Here is an 18,337-nt window from a genome sequence, read left to right on the forward strand (position 1 = left end):
TTCAATGAGCGGTCAAAGTCAAGACCAAAATAAACCTCAGACTGATGCAGACTATATGCCATGGGAAAGTTCATGATGATAACAGGAAACGTGCCTTTAAAGATGTCCTCTTGAGTGACATTAGCAAAAAATGTTTTATATATTCAAATTTTCTGTTTAAATATGGAGTGATAGAGATACATAACAATACAAATGTTTTAGCCAACAAGCAGCAAGAGGAATCTATAAATGCTTGAGATACTAGACAAAAGTAATGAGCCCATAAATAAGAGACTTTATTCCTCAATAGAGTGTGCTAGGATCAGCCTTCATGTATCTGTTTGCCCAGAATCTGACCAGTTAAAGACATCAATGAGGGGATTAAGCGTGTCATGAGATGGCCAGAGAGAGAAAAAGAGAGTGAATAAAAGAATAGATTACCCCTGAGACCTTTCTTGCTCTTTTCTGGGCTTCGGTGCCCCACTTTCTAACTAATCTTCCTTTTTTGGTGTGACACATATTCTAAACACAGACACACAAAAAGAATTGACTAAGACCTCTAGCAATGAACTAAATTAACTTGTTATTTTGGTACTGACATTGTTATTTATGGTACCTCCAACAGTGAGCTGTTTCTACTGCAAGTATGTGGTCGGAACGTGCAAAAAGCCTTATGCCACAGTTAATCATTGACAATGAAGAGGACAGACGTTTATGTTTTCATTGCAAAAGTCTGAATAACCTTAAGTCGGAGTCACGCTTGTACAACAAACTACACTCAAAGTTCAGATGAAAGAGCAGTCATACTTTTTGAAAAAAAATTTGTGTTTGATTCAACAATCCTCGAGAATAAAAAAAATAAAAAATCTTTGTCTTTACAATGCAAAAAACTGAAAAAACAAAGACGGATAATTCAGGTTAGAAGGGTGGAGTGGCTAATTACAACCTTGTAAGCACTTGCTGTTTTGTTTTTGCTTTTTTTCTTTAAACAAGCATAATGCTGTACATTGGCAAGATATTTCATTAGACACATATACGCAAGCCAACGAATGCTCTTTTCCTAATTAACAAAGTGATCAAAATCAATCCGGCATGGCATTCACAAAGAACATATCTTCAAATAATGTAAAAAATAAACATAAATTAACAATAAATCTGTACATTTTTCCCAATCCACCTACACATTAAGGGCTGTATATTAAACATTTATACCTTAAATATGAAAATTTTCTATCAGCTTAAATATCAGATTAATGAATCAGAGTCTGGTCTGACAAGACAAAATCAATCATCAAAACCACATCAACTGCTTAGACGTACAAACAAGTTACACAATATTGTTATAAATACATTCACCTTGATTTTGTCTGCAGGCACGCGGTAACAATGAATGACATTAAGGAGGTGGTAACAAGGAAGAAAAACATCAGCAGTTGAAACTGTTGATCATAAATAAATCCAAAACGTTGAAGTTAAAGATAAAAAAACTAATCAAAACAGTTAAAAGATACTAGGTAAGATATTATATTTCAGATGACTAGAAGTCATGTTAGGTTTTAAGAAATATTGATAGCATGAGAGAAAAGGCATTACTCACTTTAAATTTGTAGCAAAACAATGAAGCACTGGCAAATTTAAAAGTAATTTTGTATTTTTTCATGTCACTAGTGCAAACTGGAAAGCACTCTGTCATGTTAACATGGACATGAAAGAAATGAGAAACTTTCCTTAGCACTTGCATAAAACTAAGCAGGACTTTTGCCCTCGCTGTGTGAGCAGGCCTGTGACCTTTCCTTTCCATACAGTGAGACTGAGAGGTCTGTGGGATACTGGTGATAATTTAAACCAGAGGCGAGCTACACAGACTCAACTGTTTGTCAGTGCAACACAACACTGCCTTGTTTGCAATAATGACCACCAGATTACATCCACTATGTGTATGTCAGAGGCTTTGCATGCTTCTGTGCTTGTGTGTGTGTGTGTGTGTGTGTGTGTGCGTGCTCACATGCGTAAGAGCTCCATCATAAATTCAGAATTTGTGAAAGGACTTCTTCCAATCCAGTGTCAGTTCATATCAATCTTCACAACTAAACGCACACACTTCACACAAACATGTCATTAATGCTGCAGTTTATGGTGTTTTGACTTTAGAAACTCTACCTTCTAAGTAATCCGAATTTTAACAGCGGTTACTCATGTAAACACATAATGGGTCCATTATGTTGCACAACATCTAACCAGTATTTAGTCTAAAATATCTGAGCCATTTGGAAAAATTAAAAATAAAAATTTCATTGCAGCACAGAGGCAGAAACACATTGAATATGTACCATCATGGTGGAGGGATCAAGTCTGAATCTTGCATTCAAGACACATTTGAGTTGGGACTCAAGACTTGACTGAGACTCGTCCTCTTAAGATTTGACATGGAGTTGTGTCTTGTGAACAATGTTTTTATTTGATTAGATTTTTTTAATTGGTAATAAATGTACTTGTGATCATATCAGACTCATAGCACTGACACAAATTATCCAGTAACCTGAGGAAGAGTTTGTTTATTAGCAACACTAAACAGTATTGCATCTGTAATAGGTGGCTCACTACAAGATAAAAAAATATTATAACAATATCTTGCTACTTTAGGTCACGATATTCATCTGTTAAACCAAATCAGTATTTCCCCAACCCTGGTTCAATTCAGCAAAACCCTGTTAATCAGCCATCAATTGAAATCATGTGCTGAAGCAGGGGAATACCTAAACCTTGCAGAGAAATGTGCCTTGAAGTCCAGGATTGAAAAACACTGATCCAAATGTCCCTCTTTTACTCCGTTCAGTTATCATTCATCACTCTGAATTGTGTGACAGAGATTATATTTCTGTTTCTTGTTACAACTTGATGTGTTTCTCTTCTTTTCTCATGCTGTTCTCTTCACCCACCTTTACATCTTTGGCTTTGGTGGGACTTTAAGCTACATAGAGAGTACTTAATCTTGAAGAGAAATTAGCACAGTGCAGCTATCAAAAAGTAGCTGAAATGCATCTGGTTTCAACAGCAACAGGAGGAAAGGCTGGACATTTTAAAAGGAAAGTTCTAGGAGGCAGACAAACAAATTGATAAACTGCAAGAGGAAAAGGGGGAAGAAATAGTGATTACTGAAAGAGACGCAACAATCCTTAAATGATTTTTATTTTTTATTTATAAAAAAATTGGCCCAACTACCAAACATAAAGCGACTCTAGGTGGTTAACAGTGACTTGTAAAGTGGTGCTTTGAGGATAACTTTATGTGTCACATATTGCGAGTAAGTAAAAACACTCCCCTGAACAAAAGCAGACAGTAGACTGGTCTATGAGTTTGACACCCACCAACAAAAGAGACAGAAGCTAGACACAAAAGGAACTAGACACAAAGATAATATCCTAACGTAAACAAATTAGTACACGCACACCCAGAAGATGGATGCAAATACCTACAAGATAACACCTACACACACTTCCAACACTTGTGTGTTTAAAGAAAACTTGTCCACAGAGCAGACAAGACAGGGCTGTCCCCATTATACCAGGAACACGCATCAACAAACAGTAAAAATGTTATCAGGAAATGTTGCAACAGACAAAAAAAATCTCTGCTGGTGTGAGTTATATGTTCATTTTGAAGAAAGAAACAAGAAACAGAAGCAAACTTCTCTTGAGGCATTGGACTACAATGCCAAGGACTCAGACACAAGACTGAAGTTAATTTGCCAGAGAAATGTGTTTTGAATTTGGCTTTGCATGCATGTCAGATGATTCAGAGTTCACTCGTCTAACCAGGTTTATGTTTAAACAAAAGCTGGAGAGCAAATAGCACCGACAGCTGCAAACACACGTACAAAAAAACACTGAGAATTCACTGAAACTTTGAGCGAGACAAATATTAAATGTACCTGGTATGGCTCTAAAGCACCCTCACTCAAAAAGATTTTGCACTGTCTTCAATAAAATTATCTGGAAAAAACTGAAAATATTTAATAAATATCAATGAGCTGCCTAGCTATAAATTCACTGCACTAAACACTGCTCAAAACACTGCACTAGTATAAATGATCTAACATAAGCTATTGATTTAAACATGAGCGATGAGTATGGAATCTACTTCTGGTCTATGTTTCTTTGAAGATTATGTTCCCACAAACGCATTCTTTCTGCAATTGGTTTATGAAACCAAGCTGTAAATATTCAAGTAAACTCAGTTTTACAAGTTGTGTACTTGACCCCAGAAATGGTCATTTTTCTGACTGCAATGATCTGCAAGAAATCCAGGATAAGATTCCTAGTCAACAGCAGCAGAGGTGTGTTGACTGAAAGGCCCTGAGCTTGTGTAGGGGACAGGATGTTGGTCTGGCCTGGACAGAAGATTGGAATTATGCAGAGCCATGGCTAGTCTTGGACCCAAACTGGAAACAGAGAACAGAGCAGTCTCACATAGAGAGCTGAGAAAGTGGGTTAGTTCAGACGAAGGCTGTTCTATAACAGAGGCCGAGCATGAACTGGGAGCACCAAAGAGGAAAAAAGCTGACTGTTTTTCAAAAGGGATGTATCGCGTTTTGACTATGGTTTACAGTACAGGCTGTGCTTGCAGAAATATAAGTTTCTTTATATATGTATAAAGAAAGCAAGTCATAACTCAAAAGTCTTATTTTTAATAGAGGCCGTCTTTAAAAACTACTATACATAAATCACAATTGCACCCTTAGGTTTTGTTTTAGTAAAGCTTCTGATCAGCCTTCAGGCATTACGTGCACTGAATAGTAAAAAAGATTGTTGTTGTATAGATCGGTAATCTAAATCTGTACAAAAAGAGAGGCAGAGGTAACACATACCACATGTCACACATTGTGCCCAGAAACCAGCAGACATTACTAGATTTTTGGAAGATAAATCTTGAAAGACATCTGTTATTTACGACCTCTTTTCCCTGGGGAAGTACTTAAGGGAGAAAAGGTATTACCAGCTTTTATCCTCCACAGCTTAGGAAATTTTTCTTTCAAGAAAAGTCGTTTTTTTAATATTTTGATGTTCTCACAACTGGGTCACACCACAAGCTGCACCATTAAATTTCTTGGCATGCAGACTCATGAATACCCAGAAGCCATAACCAAATTATCAGCTGATTTCATCAAAATTCAGAAAGCCTGGACCAGGTCAACCCATCTTCATACTGTGCCCTACTTTATACCACAAATACACTAAAAGACATCTGTTGAAGAACTAAAAGCCGCTGCTACAGTACCTGCTTCACCAAGTGTGTCCTGGTGCAAAATTACTGCCATCCTGACTCCCACATGCACATGATTGAGAAAACATTATGTCCTCACAAATGTTTAACATAATTCCACTTTTGTATTCACTTGCATTGAAAAAGGCAATCGGATGATATTCAACGGCAGATGATATGAGAGATGGCAGCTTTTAGACATTTATAGAGGTGAGAAATATGTGAGAAAAATTGTTTTACTTATAGAAGAGACCCGAGAAGCCCCCCCTCATCTAATACCTGCTTGTTGTTTGTGACTCTGTAAGGTGAACCACAACAAAGACGAATTATCTTCTGAACAATAAGTCCCTGAAACTACTACTAAATTAAGAAGATGTACGTTGTATGATTGTTTATAACCAAACTGTATGTATGTTTAATTACTTTAACACCAATAGGAATAATTATTGGAAATATTTACGGTACTTGGAAGTTGGAAATACTTAGCAAATATTTAATTTTATGCATTGTTCTTAGAGAAAGTGTACTTGAGTTTGTTATGAAGTGGAACCTCACACTTGCCCATGTCTTGTTGATTATTATACACACTCATATTAACCTTAAGATCAATTTATAAATTTTTGTGCTGCTACTTGTATCCCTAACGCTCAGCCTCCGACTCTCCATGTACCATTAGTGTAGCGTTCCAGTTTCTTAGTTTAGGTCATTGGTTTTAGTAAACTGCCTCTGCACATTTTGCTGCCGCTGTTGACAGAAAACAGGTCCTGAGAGTTGGCTTTATGTTATAAGGAGAATTTGAATACAATAAATTCAGCTAGCTAAAATAAAGCTGTGTGAGAACAAATAAAAAGACAAAAAACACCTGATTTTAAATGAAAATTCAATAAACTAAGGGCAGGGCAAACGCAGTCATTCTAGCAGCTGCTAAATATTATTTTCTATCTGAACAGACCCAGCGTGCTTCTACATGCTGCCTGTGTGGCAGGTGTATATTTCATTACTACAAACTCAGACATGTCTAAAGAGAGTCTTCCCTGCAGCTGCTATAGGAGCCACTGGCATTAATACTGCCAGAGACGAACACCTAATATTCTCAGCACACAGAGAAGTTCATGCTGCGGTAGATTTCAAAAAAAGCTGCCAACCCACAAGCTTTTTTTTTTTTTACGACTGTTAATAAACTATTATGGCTTGAGTGGTGTGAGAAAATCTGAACAGGCTGTGTGTGATCATGAATCTGTGGTTTAGCATCCAACTGTTGGAGAGCAACAGATTTAATGATGCTGCCAATTAGCCTATTGTTTTGCATAGTTTAATATAAATTAAGAAAAGTAATTGGGAGGAAAGAGGACATGATTTGCAGTAAATTTATTTAAATTTGAAAAATCCCCCCCCCCCCCCCCCCCCCCACACACACATACCTCTAAAAGTCATTCAGGTCAATACTGGCCTACCTGTGTGCACTGGAGTGTCAGCATTAAGACTCTCGTTCTTTGTAGGTCTTCTGCTGAGTCCAGAATAATCACTCAAACTTCATTCCCCTCACACTCTCATGTTGAACTGAATACTACAGATTTGTTTTGTGGATGCGCATCCAAGGATACACAGAAAATTAGGTAAAAACAGACAACAGGCACACAGAACATAAAGACATAATGCTGTTACACAAAGAAGGAAACTATGACGTGTCTGTAACTCGATAGAGACCAGAAAGAAAGAAGGGGATTCACACAGAAAATGAACTGATGCTTGATGAAACAAGAGAGGATTATTCACTTCTGAAGCTGGTCTTTTGTGATGTTCTCATGTCCCTGTTATCTCTTTTTCATGGCTTCAATGGACCCTTGTCCTGTTTTTCATCCAGCAAGCTTCAAGATTTCAGAGGAAAGGAAAACGGAAGAAAATATATTGACAAGTTTAGTCTGCAATTTGTCTGGATGTGCTTGTTACAACCTCAAAAGTAAAGAAAATAAATTTAAAAAAAGGAAGAAAACAGGTTTGGTAACTCAGTGGCTGAAGCTCTTTGTAGCTCAAGCACTGAGAGCATGAAAGAGTGAATCCTACAGTTTCTGTTTCAACCTGATGATTTTTACGGCCACAAACTAAACTTTGAATATATTTACATTCATTTAGCAAATCCTACTAACAATACAAGGTTGGACCTTGTTCATTATTGCCACCTCTTTTTTAAAATAAGAGTACAAAAACAAGAGTTTCAATTTCCAACACATTTCACATGGAAGTCAAATCTTAGCAGTTCCAAGTCCTCGAAGTCCAGCATTATTACATTTACAAAGATTAAAAACAAAATTTCAACATGACAATGTACAAAATTATGTTTGTAATGGTCAGGCTTTAAATATAAAATCTGAAAAGATAAAAAAAGAGGAAGTGGATCAGTCATAAGAAAAAAAAATACAAAACTATGACTGATATAGATATTAAAAGTTATCATGTAGACAATGGGACGGGGAATATTCTAGAACTGCAAAAATGTACTCCATATTTTCTTTTGTTTTCCAATACTTATCCAGAAAAGGAAAACCCAAGTCAAAATCCTATTCCTGTTCAGACAACTTTTGAAACGTGGAAGCAGACAAGGTCTCTCAAATGCAGTTCAGTCTAACAATGTAATTAAACCATCACATCTTAAGTTGGAATAATCACTTTACCTACTTAGAGAAACCGTCGTGTCAAAACAGGTTCTGTTTCCTTTCAGTGCGTATTTAGCAAAGTCCTGGAAACAGCTTCGTCTCTCTCTCAGACAGTCAAAGTCATTGTTCCATTCTGCCAGATCTACGAGTATCCTTCTATAGTCAGGCTAAAATCATGCTAATTCAATAAACCAGACACATGAGTTAAAAATTTAATCAAATAATTTGTCCTATCCCAACGTTACCCTGTTTGAAGACACCAACAACTCTGTAGGCCCACAATAAGTAAACCTGCTCGGTACATTTTTGTCGATAGTTTTGTCCCCTTCTCCTTACTGCTATCTTTGTACAGTTATGTCATTTAAATCCTTTTTAACTTATAAGTTACAAATGAAACCTCATTTCTTACCTCAACAATTTGCTTGTTTTTCATTTCATTGAATTATTTTTCCTTTCCACATCAATGGTAGAAAGGAAAATACTTCAGTTGCTTTTTAACGACAAGGATGTCATCTTAAAGCCACTGTATTCCAACATAATACATAACATTTTAAATATTTTCCAAAACTGGTTTGCATGGAAAACAAATGCATAATTAAAACATATATATTTTATATAAAATGTGTATACACAAGAAAGAAAAAAGTAAAGCAGGTGAAAGGAAAAGTATTTAGACAGAGAGACATATGGTTACTCTTTTCTCTAATAGCTGTTCTCCTACATTCCCACCTTCCTTTTAAGGTTTTGGTTTGTTTTACAACGCTGGTTTTAGTCTCTATACTTGACTGCACAAAAATAACTCAGAGAATTTAAGCTGACATATACTATAAACATTTAAAAGGATTAAAAGTTTTAAAAGTATGCTCAGGTTCTCTAACTCCTGACATACAGGGCCATCCAATCAGTATTATATTATGCTTTAAAAAATGTCCAGTCCATTTTGAAAACAGATCAAGTAACCAAAGCTCAGTAATTTTGCAGCAGAAACTGTTAAAATAAAGAAAAGCTAAAGGAAGAAAAATGGTGTTCAAGAGAATTTAGTCTGAAACAAAAGGAAAATTAGGAAAAGAGAAAAGTGAAGTATACAATGAAGAGTAAACAGGAGGTAAGGTTTCCTCAAAAGTCTGCAGAAAAAGCAGCCTGGATATACCAAAGTACATCTCAGTGTACGTCAGACCAGATTTGAAGAGTTTGAATGAATGGAAAGTTGAAACCCAGAGAATATAAAATCAATTAAACAGATGGTTTCAGAAAATCAAGTCTGCTTTCTAAAACAGAACGGGTCAAAAGGTTTGAGGTTGAGCTTTGAACATAGATTATATTGCAAAAGTATTTGATTAAAGAAGATCCCCGTTGGTGCGTTGACTTACAAATGGAAAGGTTGTAAATTATGTTCATTTGTGTTTGAATTCAGACTCCCTACTGCATAATAGACATGTCAAAAGTTTTGTTTTGAAACTTATTAACTTTACTCTAATGAGGTATCATAAAGTCGACAGGTCTGAATCTTTATAAGGCACCATTAATGTTAATTTCTCAAGGAAATAAAACTATTTACAAAAGCTGCCGAAAGGTCAGTTTCTTGATTAAGGGTTTTAATAACGTTCACTGTGTGCCCTGGTTACTTTTACGGCTACATTTATTGATGTTACAGAAGATAAACTGCTGTTGTTTTTTTACTATAGCTCTTCAAACATTTACCTTTGAGCTCCAAACTACTGATTTCAATACCAAGTGATGAGAGTAGAAACAAAGATAAGACTTGAAAGAACACAGACACAGCAAAACATAGAAGAAAAAAAGATTTTAACAAAAGGCAGGAATTAAAATGCATCTCAATATAATTCCTCAATAGCCTCTTGGTAATTATGACTTGCTAAGAGAAGATTGTCTCAGTACTTTAATCAATGTAGATACAGAAAGCGACTCTTTGAATTCAAAGTTATCGATGGCAGTATAAAGAGCTGATAAGCTGAAAAACAAGAGTATATGCAAACATGTTTTTAATCTTAATTACTGCATGCATACCTGACCTCTTCACTGAGCTGAACAATGACAATTATATCGTAAAACATATCCTCAGCTTTGGTAATGAAGTAATAAATTAACTTTTTGTCAGATTGAAGCCCATGAATTACCCATAGCCTTTCTGAGCCATCTAATCACAACATAAAGAAACAAAAGTCAGAACATTTTGGGTTTAAAACCACCTTCCACATCAATTTAGATTACATTAAGAGGATTGACATGCACTGCAGAAACCTGCATAAGTTAAAAGAGCTTGTTGTAATACAGCTGCACACACCCACATGAAGGTAAATACCTGCCGTGCATAAATGTTGAAAATCGTAGTTCACTATCTATCCTTGCTTCTTAAATCTAACTAAAGCCTGAGTCGCAGTGCACCAAATGGCAAGCGCTGTGTGACACTGCTGAACGAAAGAAAAAGACTGCAAGTCAATGTCAGTGCGAAAAGGGCAGAGGAAAAGTGATGCAAGGCCTCTCAGCTAACTGATCTGGACCCTTTAACAAAAAACTGATAGAGTCTAAGAGGGCGAAGGAGAGGATGATCATTCCCTGCACCTCCCCACCGCCCTTCAGCTCTTTTCTCTCCTCTATCACTCTCACTCCTGTGATTGAGGTAATGAATGTGTGTCTGTTTCAGTTCCTATTAATAGGACAGTGCGTGGCTGGAAGTGTCCAAGCTAGGGAAAGATGAGATCTGTTACTCTACCACTTTCCCACTCTCACACATTCAGAATGAAAACAGAGCAGCAGCAGAGAGCCCAGATGTAGAAGAGGTGGGGGGTTGGGCTACAGAAAGTGGAAAAAAGGTGAGCAGAGGTCAAACAAGAGAGCTTCAAACAGCGTACTGATGGATTTATTAGCCACACAATACAGCCAATGAGCCACAGGCATTCCAAACACCGTAGGGTGAAGAGCTGGAGTCCAACATAATGCAGTTACAAAGACAGAGTGACATAGCTGTCAAACATTTTGAGTTAACTACATTACAGAGACTATTCCTACCTCTTGAGTTGGTGGCCAGGTCGGCCACTTTCTGGAAAGCATCCAGGAAAATAGTGACGGCCACCGCTGTCGCCCTAAGACGGGAAAACAGATTCATGAGGCAAACATTACTTTCCTCACCCAATATACGAGAATGGACGATAACTTTTGTTGGCCGTCTTGAGGTTCGAGAAGTTTCCTGAACAGCCAGTCTTTTCCAGGCTTTCTTTGTTTTTCCTTTTTTTTTTTTTTTAATCCCATAAAGCGCATCAAGGCTGCCACACAGCCGCCCTTGCTGCCGCTTTGGCACTTATAGTCAATGAAAAGTCCGACTGGGTTGTTCTGATATTTTTCATACTAAGGAGAGATACCAGCAAGCCATACCAACATGCTAATAAGAAAAGCAAATGGGAAGATGAGGGCTGAAACACAAGAACATTTTTTTTTAAATCTGTGCTAAATGCTGTCAAATGTGTCAAATTAACAGATATTTTGAGTGGTGGAGGGGCCAATGTCAGTGACAAGTCAGGATCAAGGGTTACTGTAGGTCACCTGCTTCCATGAAAGTTCACCACTGTTTTATGTTTTCTCCATTTGTGGATAATGACCCCCATTGTGAATAGCTGGAGTCCCAAAGCCCTAGAAAAGAGCTTTGTAACATTTCCCAAAGTGCTGGTTGACACTAAATTAGTTTCTTGTCTGTTCTTGAATTTCTTTTGATCAGGCGCATCATATTTTCACCAGCATAATGTAATCTGACCTGGGATTGACTCATGAAATTGAACCAAGAGAATGTGATTAATCAAAGTAAACAGATGATTTACCAAGGGTAGTAATTATATTTTCACACAGGGCCAGGTTGAATCGGATAGCTTTGTTCCCTTTATAAATGAAATCCCAACTCAAAACCCATTTTTTGCATTTACTCAGGGTACATTCAAGTGTGGCAAAAAAAGTCAAACCAAACCATCTTTAAGGTTGTAAATATCTTTTCATAGAGGTTCATCAAGGCTGATGTTTTCACAACTGAACAACATGTACTGTAATACACGCGTTTTAACTACAGGTTGAACGTGCCCTGCTGAGTGAAGAATGTCTCTGTAATTACGCTGAGTTTGCCTCACTTCCAGGTCAATGAAGGGATCAGTGTGGGATCAACTCTGTTGAGTCCTACATTAAAATAAAAAGGGTGTAAAGTGATTGCCAAACTGACCTAATTTTCCATCATCTTATTATTTAGGAAATGAGAAAATACTGAACGTGCACAGAGACAGACGAAAGGGTCAAGACCGGTTAACCATATAAATCAGTGAACAACTAGTGAAATATTATGAATTTGTTTTAAAATTAACCCCATCTTACTCAACTGGCTTCTTGTTTAAGTACTTGAAGGATCAGCTATTATGCAAGTTTATAACTTGCTGCTTTTTAGCAATCAAGGTAATTGGTTAACCTCCAAAATGCTGGTCTGCTTTAGAAACAGCAGACGGTGCAGGATTATGACCACAAGTATGAAGATGAAAGAAGCTTAGTGTGCACAGGAGCATGAACATGATATATGAGCTCCCCGCTACGGAGACTAGGCCGCTTGTATGTGATGCATACCACACAAAGTAACACAATTGTCAAGAATTTTTCCAAAGTTTGTTCACTCACACAGGCTCTTTTGTTCTAATGCCGAGTGGGTAATTTGCAAACACTTGTTATTCTATGTGGCAACAGAAAACCTCCATGAAAGACTTGGGAATTTCCATCACCATTACATGCTGGCATCAGGTAAATATAAAATAAGGGTAGGATTTCAATTATGTAGAGACTAAAGACTGTTTTCGCTTTACCTGAATATTTAATTTGTTTGAAAAGCATTTTATATCCATATACATATATATAAATAAACAACAGAATGATTCGGGTGATTTTCAGCTTGTATTTTCAGAAGATGCAAGAAAAGATTTCTGTGTTCAAGTTATCACAAAGCAGCCTTTCACAACCTGGACCTCAATGAGAAAAGCGAACCAAAAGCTGGGTTAGCCCAAATATTCTTCCACAGAACAATCTTTTCCTTTTCACTCAGAAACTTAATGCAGTATTGGTTAACAGGCGGTGTTTTGTGGGAGAGCTGACCAGAAGATCCATGGGTGTGTCCAGCAAATGGAAAGAGAAACACACGCACAGGCACACGCAGATGCCTTTCTATTTAAAGCCCCACACAGGCACCACAACAGCCTCTGATATCTGGCTCCACTTATTTATTACATGCACTTACTGGTCTAGGGATATTTTTCAGGTGCTTGAAGCCAAATCATGTTCACCAAAGATTAAATCATTAAATAAAAGTGGATTTGTGTGATAAGTGGCTTAATACCTGCTTTCAGTACAACTGAATACAAAACGTTAAGGAACGATGATTGCAATCCGCCAATACTTAAAGGCAATTATAATGATTAGTTTAATTAACATTTCAACTGCGGATGAACAAATGTTACATTTGTTACTTATTTTCTTGTGCAGGCAAAAATTCAGCATCCTTGTTTCAGCTCCGAGTCATGGTGCCATCATTGCTTTCCGTTACAGGTGCACTGCTAAAGTTCCTTGAAATCTTTCAATTACAACAAATTTCAACATATTTTAATAGAATTTTATCATAAGAGGGTGCAAACTTTGAAGTGGAAGAAAAGTGAAACATGGTTTTGAGGGGTTGTTTTTACTAATGGGAACCTGAATTGTATTCGGACTCACTGAAGTAGTACTTTACAGAGACACCTACTGCAGTAGATACAGCAACATGTCTTTTTGGGTATGTCTCCACCAGCTTTACTCATCTAGATGCTTATTATCATCTTATTTGCAAAACAGCTCAAGCTCAGCGAGACTGGATGTATAGTGCTTTCCAGAACTGCCATGTATTTAGTTATGTAGTTCCATTATTTTCCCCATAAAATCTACTTGTTTTTAAGACAGACCTAAACTTGAACTTCTTATGCCTTTGTTCTGGTTATTCTTCTACAAAAGTCCAGACTTGCTATTCCAACACTATTCCTGTCTACAGATCATCCCACCCGAGCTGTGGGTCTCTGCACCTAAGAAGTTGTTCCAAAGTGTTTTTTAATAGTTGATTCCAGCGCTGTGGGGGATTGAGATGTTGACTTATGACCCTTCTCTTCTTGTGACAATTCTACAACTTCATCCATGAGCAGTTCTTTGGACTTTGTAATGCCATTAATTCATTAATGTTCTCTAACTGTTCTCTGGCGTCACAAACCTGCTCCACTCATACTGAGCGTAAATTACACACAGGTAGATTCTCTCTACTAAATATAAGACTTCAGAAGACAAGTCCCTGAGTTTTATTTAGAAGTATCAGAGCAAAGGGAGAGTATAGATTGTTTATGACATAAATACTACCAAATCACCTTGACGTTTGCAGTTGCTAAGCGACAAAAACTAAAACATCTCGAAGGGTGTGAATGCTTTTCTAAGGCACTGTATTTACAGCAAGAGCTTAAGCCGTGAGCCATATTCCAACAAGGATCTGACTGCTACCACTGGTTTTAAAATCTATACACACCCCTGCAATAAGTCAAGAGGAATGACTTTAACATATCTATTCCACAAGGCCTTGGCCAGGCCAATCTGAACTCCCTGCAGAGAACGCCACAGTACAGCAGAGTACTCTTTACGACAATGATACATTCAGTCCTGCTGCTCTCATCTATTCTTAGAGAAGCTGGAGCTGGAATGTGACTCTAGTAAATGTGAATCATAGAAAGAGGTTGAATTGGCTGAACTTGTCTCAGAAACATAATTATGCAGGACTTATCACACAGTGAGTACTTAGTGTTTAAGGTATCCTCGTACAGTAAGAACCTGCATCAGATATAAAACACCAACTTTAGATCAGAACTTCAGAAGACATTTGAAATATTCCCTTTAGTGCTTCAGCACTGTATGAACTTGTAGCTCAACTGATACAACCACAAAAAAAGTAGATTTACAGAGAAATTACCTAATGTTAAAGCATGTGTCAGAGGGATCCATTTCCATTACCAGAAAACACATTTATTTATTTTAAAGGAAATGAAACCTCACCAAACTGTCACTACACTGTAATTGGCTCATATGCTGGCTGCTTTGTAAAGGGAGCAGAGGGGCTTAATTACAGAGTAGACTGCCTTTGGCTGCAATACACCCAGTGACATATGCTTCTACCACTACTAGCTGGTAACTTATCCAGACCAAGATGAGAAGGTGGGTGTGTTTGTGTTTTACTACATGCATGTGTTAGTTGCTCAGAATAGTCCAGTTTCCAAACAGATTACAGAGGTCCATCAATTAGAGGTTCAAGGAAAACAGAAAAGTGCAAAAGAAAAAAAGATTGGAAGCAGGTCTAAGAATGGACAGAAATGATCTTACATGTTAGTTTCCAAAAACAAGACATGTTGGCATACACAGCATAAAGGAAGCAAAATCTCAACACACAGCCTAATGTCATAACCACTGCTCTGCTGGGACCAGCTCGCAGGCTGTACTTCACCTGGAAAAGTCTAGTCTAAATATACCACAGAGTAGTCATCTTTCCATGAATGATATTCAGTGTAAAGCAGGAAGTAAACATTTCTGAAAGCACTCATTGAGTGATTCTGGGAGAACACAGACTGCATTTAAATGCAATGGCTTCTACTGCTCCTACTCATAATGTGGCTGATTTGTTTTTGTGTGCATATGGACTCTTAAACTAACAACGCGTATTTTTGTTTTTAACACACAGAAACGGTAAATGGGAGTCGGTAAGAATTATTCCGAGTTGCACATTTTATCAAATCTACATTATTAACAAATATCTGGAGGGAAACATTTGAAGCAGTAGCTCTTACCCATGATCTTAATGGATCTATATGAATGCATTCTCTATTTATGAAAGAGCTATTAACCATTAAGTTCCAAAGACAGTCAGAAGGAGTAACTGCAGACATTTTAATTCTCATACATAGCCCCTTTATAACTTGTTTGGAAAGCAAAACACATGTGGACAAAGATGACACTAACTGTAATGCAGCTCCATATTGCTATAGGTCACACTTAGTTTTCCCAGGGGATGTCAAGAAATTCGTTTGTTTTTTTAACACTCACCTGATGACCAAACTTTAACATGGTACTTTTAAAACTGCCAGTCATTAGTATTTGTTAACCTGTCATTAGCAACAGGTTAACAAATACTCCTTGGACATTTTGGATGGCAGGGTCACATATTTGACCCCTGAATGATGGAGAGAGTCGAATAACATTTCAGCAATAATCAACCTTAATAGAGAGGTAAACAGAACAATGAGACACCAAGCGCACCCGGGCGATTACTATTGTGTCACTGAACCTTTATACAGCTGTCAGTAAGTGTCAGCATGAGGACGCATGGACACCTACACTGCTGGGGAAATGCCATGCACAGTTAATCAAAGAATAATTAAAACCACGGGATGTCTGTATCTGCCGTGCTTCTTGGACAAAGAGCTTCCATTTTTGTTGTCATAAGTTGTTTGTCTTCTGACACGTGGCCACTTAAACCCAACTAGGAGAGGTGACTGCTGTTTACAAGGACTTGAAACGATTACGCCTGAAGCTGTATACATTTACACTCTTTAGAAGATGAATTAAATAAGACAAAAAGTGATTGAAGTTTACATAAGGATGCTGCAATTAGTGTTGGGAAAGAAAGCATTTCTGTAAACATAATTGTTGTTATTAAAGGCTACATGGCTACAGTAAAAGCGCAGATTAGGTACAAAATCAGTTGCAAAATTGGGTTTCTGGTTAGGAGGCATATGGTTCAACTGATTTGATTGCTACGGCACCGAAGGAATGTCTCTGGACAAAACTGTAACATATGCTGCATATTTTTAACAAAACAAATGAACTACTTTTATAATTTTAGTTCCTTTCAACATTTTGTTCAAGGTTATACATAATTTCCCTAAACGAAAAAGGAAAATTAAATCTGTTAGGCATATAAGATGTGCATGAGCTCCACTGATATGATTGGTAAAAGGAGGGCTGAAACGGCTTCTGGCAACAATTCACTGAAGTTACTACGGAATGTGGTTGATTATAATAAATTTGGATAACATCTCTCCACACATATCTACCATTTTTACCAGTTGTTTATAAATATTTAGATTTTGTTTTACATATAGGCTTCTTCCTTTATTAAAAGTCTATATTATTACACATAATGAAGAAAAAAACAGACTAAATGGTGCCACAAATTAAAATATCCAAACAAGAACCTGCATTGCTGAAATTAATAGAAATTATTATTTTTTTTTTACGTAATTTCTGCTCCCATGTAGTTTAAGATATATTTTATGTTTTGCTTATTATTAAGACTTGAACAAACATTCAAACATGTAATATGTGCACATTGTCACACACTCACCTGAGCTGTGACTGCAGTTTTCCTGCCTTGGTGATAAAATCTTCCCAGATAGGGCTGCTGCTCTGTGGGAACAGAGATATAAAAGGCATGATGCAATTTCACCGTCAGAACAGATTTTCTTTTTCTCACAGTTATGAACATAACAGTTTAAAACGTATGGCCCAATCCTGATGCCTGGCCTCACCTGAACAGAGTTAACGCCAGCTTGGGTTTTCTCATGAACGCAGCCCTGTTGAGTCATTTCTAACATTAAATTTTAATAATACTTGCAATTAGACCTGATTGTTTCATGATTTTAAGATATCAGGCTACAATTTGTTTACAAAAAAAAAGAGGAAAATCTAGTACTATAGTTTCAAATTATTTCCTGAAACCTATGTTTAATTAACTTCCATTAAAGTCAGACTTATGCCATTTTTAAGAGTAAAATAGCGATTACCATCATGTCCTCCTTGCGTGTTAGGCTGCAAAATGGGTCATGGGCCTCCTTTGGAAACAATCCAAAACAATGAGTGCACTAATGCTATGGTATAATGAGTCCAGGTCCAGATGGGACAGTTTTTTTTTTTCTTCTTCAAAATTTCTGGACTAAAAAAAGCAGATGAAGAGCTCTGTACCCAAACAGTTGCAGAGAACAAGGCCAAATGAATGAGAGAGAGAGAAGGCTGACAAGTTTGTAAGCAAGAGAGAAAGCTCCCTAAAGAATCTGTGCATTTTGTCACTGCTTTGGAACTAGTATCGGGGGCCTGAGGAATGTCATATTGTACTGTCAAACATAACACCCAACAATTAAGTCGACTCATTTGACCCACGGTCCAAATTTCTTCGCATTACATAATCACTGCACCTTTTGGTGCATTTCTACAGCAAACTTGCACATTTTGCATGGAAACAATCCTTCACTCTATTTATTTTTAACCTAACATCCTTTTAATACAGTCACTTCTAAGCTTCACTTTGACTTCCTATACTTTTCCCATTACTTGTTGACAGACTAGACCTT

General features: G+C 37.1%; 1 protein-coding gene across 8 annotated transcripts in view; it reads right to left on the reverse strand.

The window, feature by feature from the left end:
* The window catches only part of LOC122831060 (protein MTSS 1-like), a 45,329-nt gene that overhangs the window by 23,290 nt on the left and 3,702 nt on the right, over positions 1-18,337 (reverse strand). For all 8 annotated transcript variants that reach the window (XM_044116976.1, XM_044116975.1, XM_044116980.1 and 5 more), the window contains 2 exons: positions 17,335-17,396; positions 10,926-10,999 (listed from right to left, as the gene is read on the reverse strand). In XM_044116976.1, the coding sequence (XP_043972911.1) occupies positions 10,926-10,999; positions 17,335-17,396 (136 nt within the window). The remainder of the gene's footprint in view (positions 1-10,925; positions 11,000-17,334; positions 17,397-18,337) is intronic.

Source organism: Gambusia affinis, linkage group LG05 (genome assembly GCF_019740435.1).
Source record: "Gambusia affinis linkage group LG05, SWU_Gaff_1.0, whole genome shotgun sequence".
Lineage (NCBI taxonomy): Eukaryota > Metazoa > Chordata > Actinopteri > Cyprinodontiformes > Poeciliidae > Gambusia > Gambusia affinis.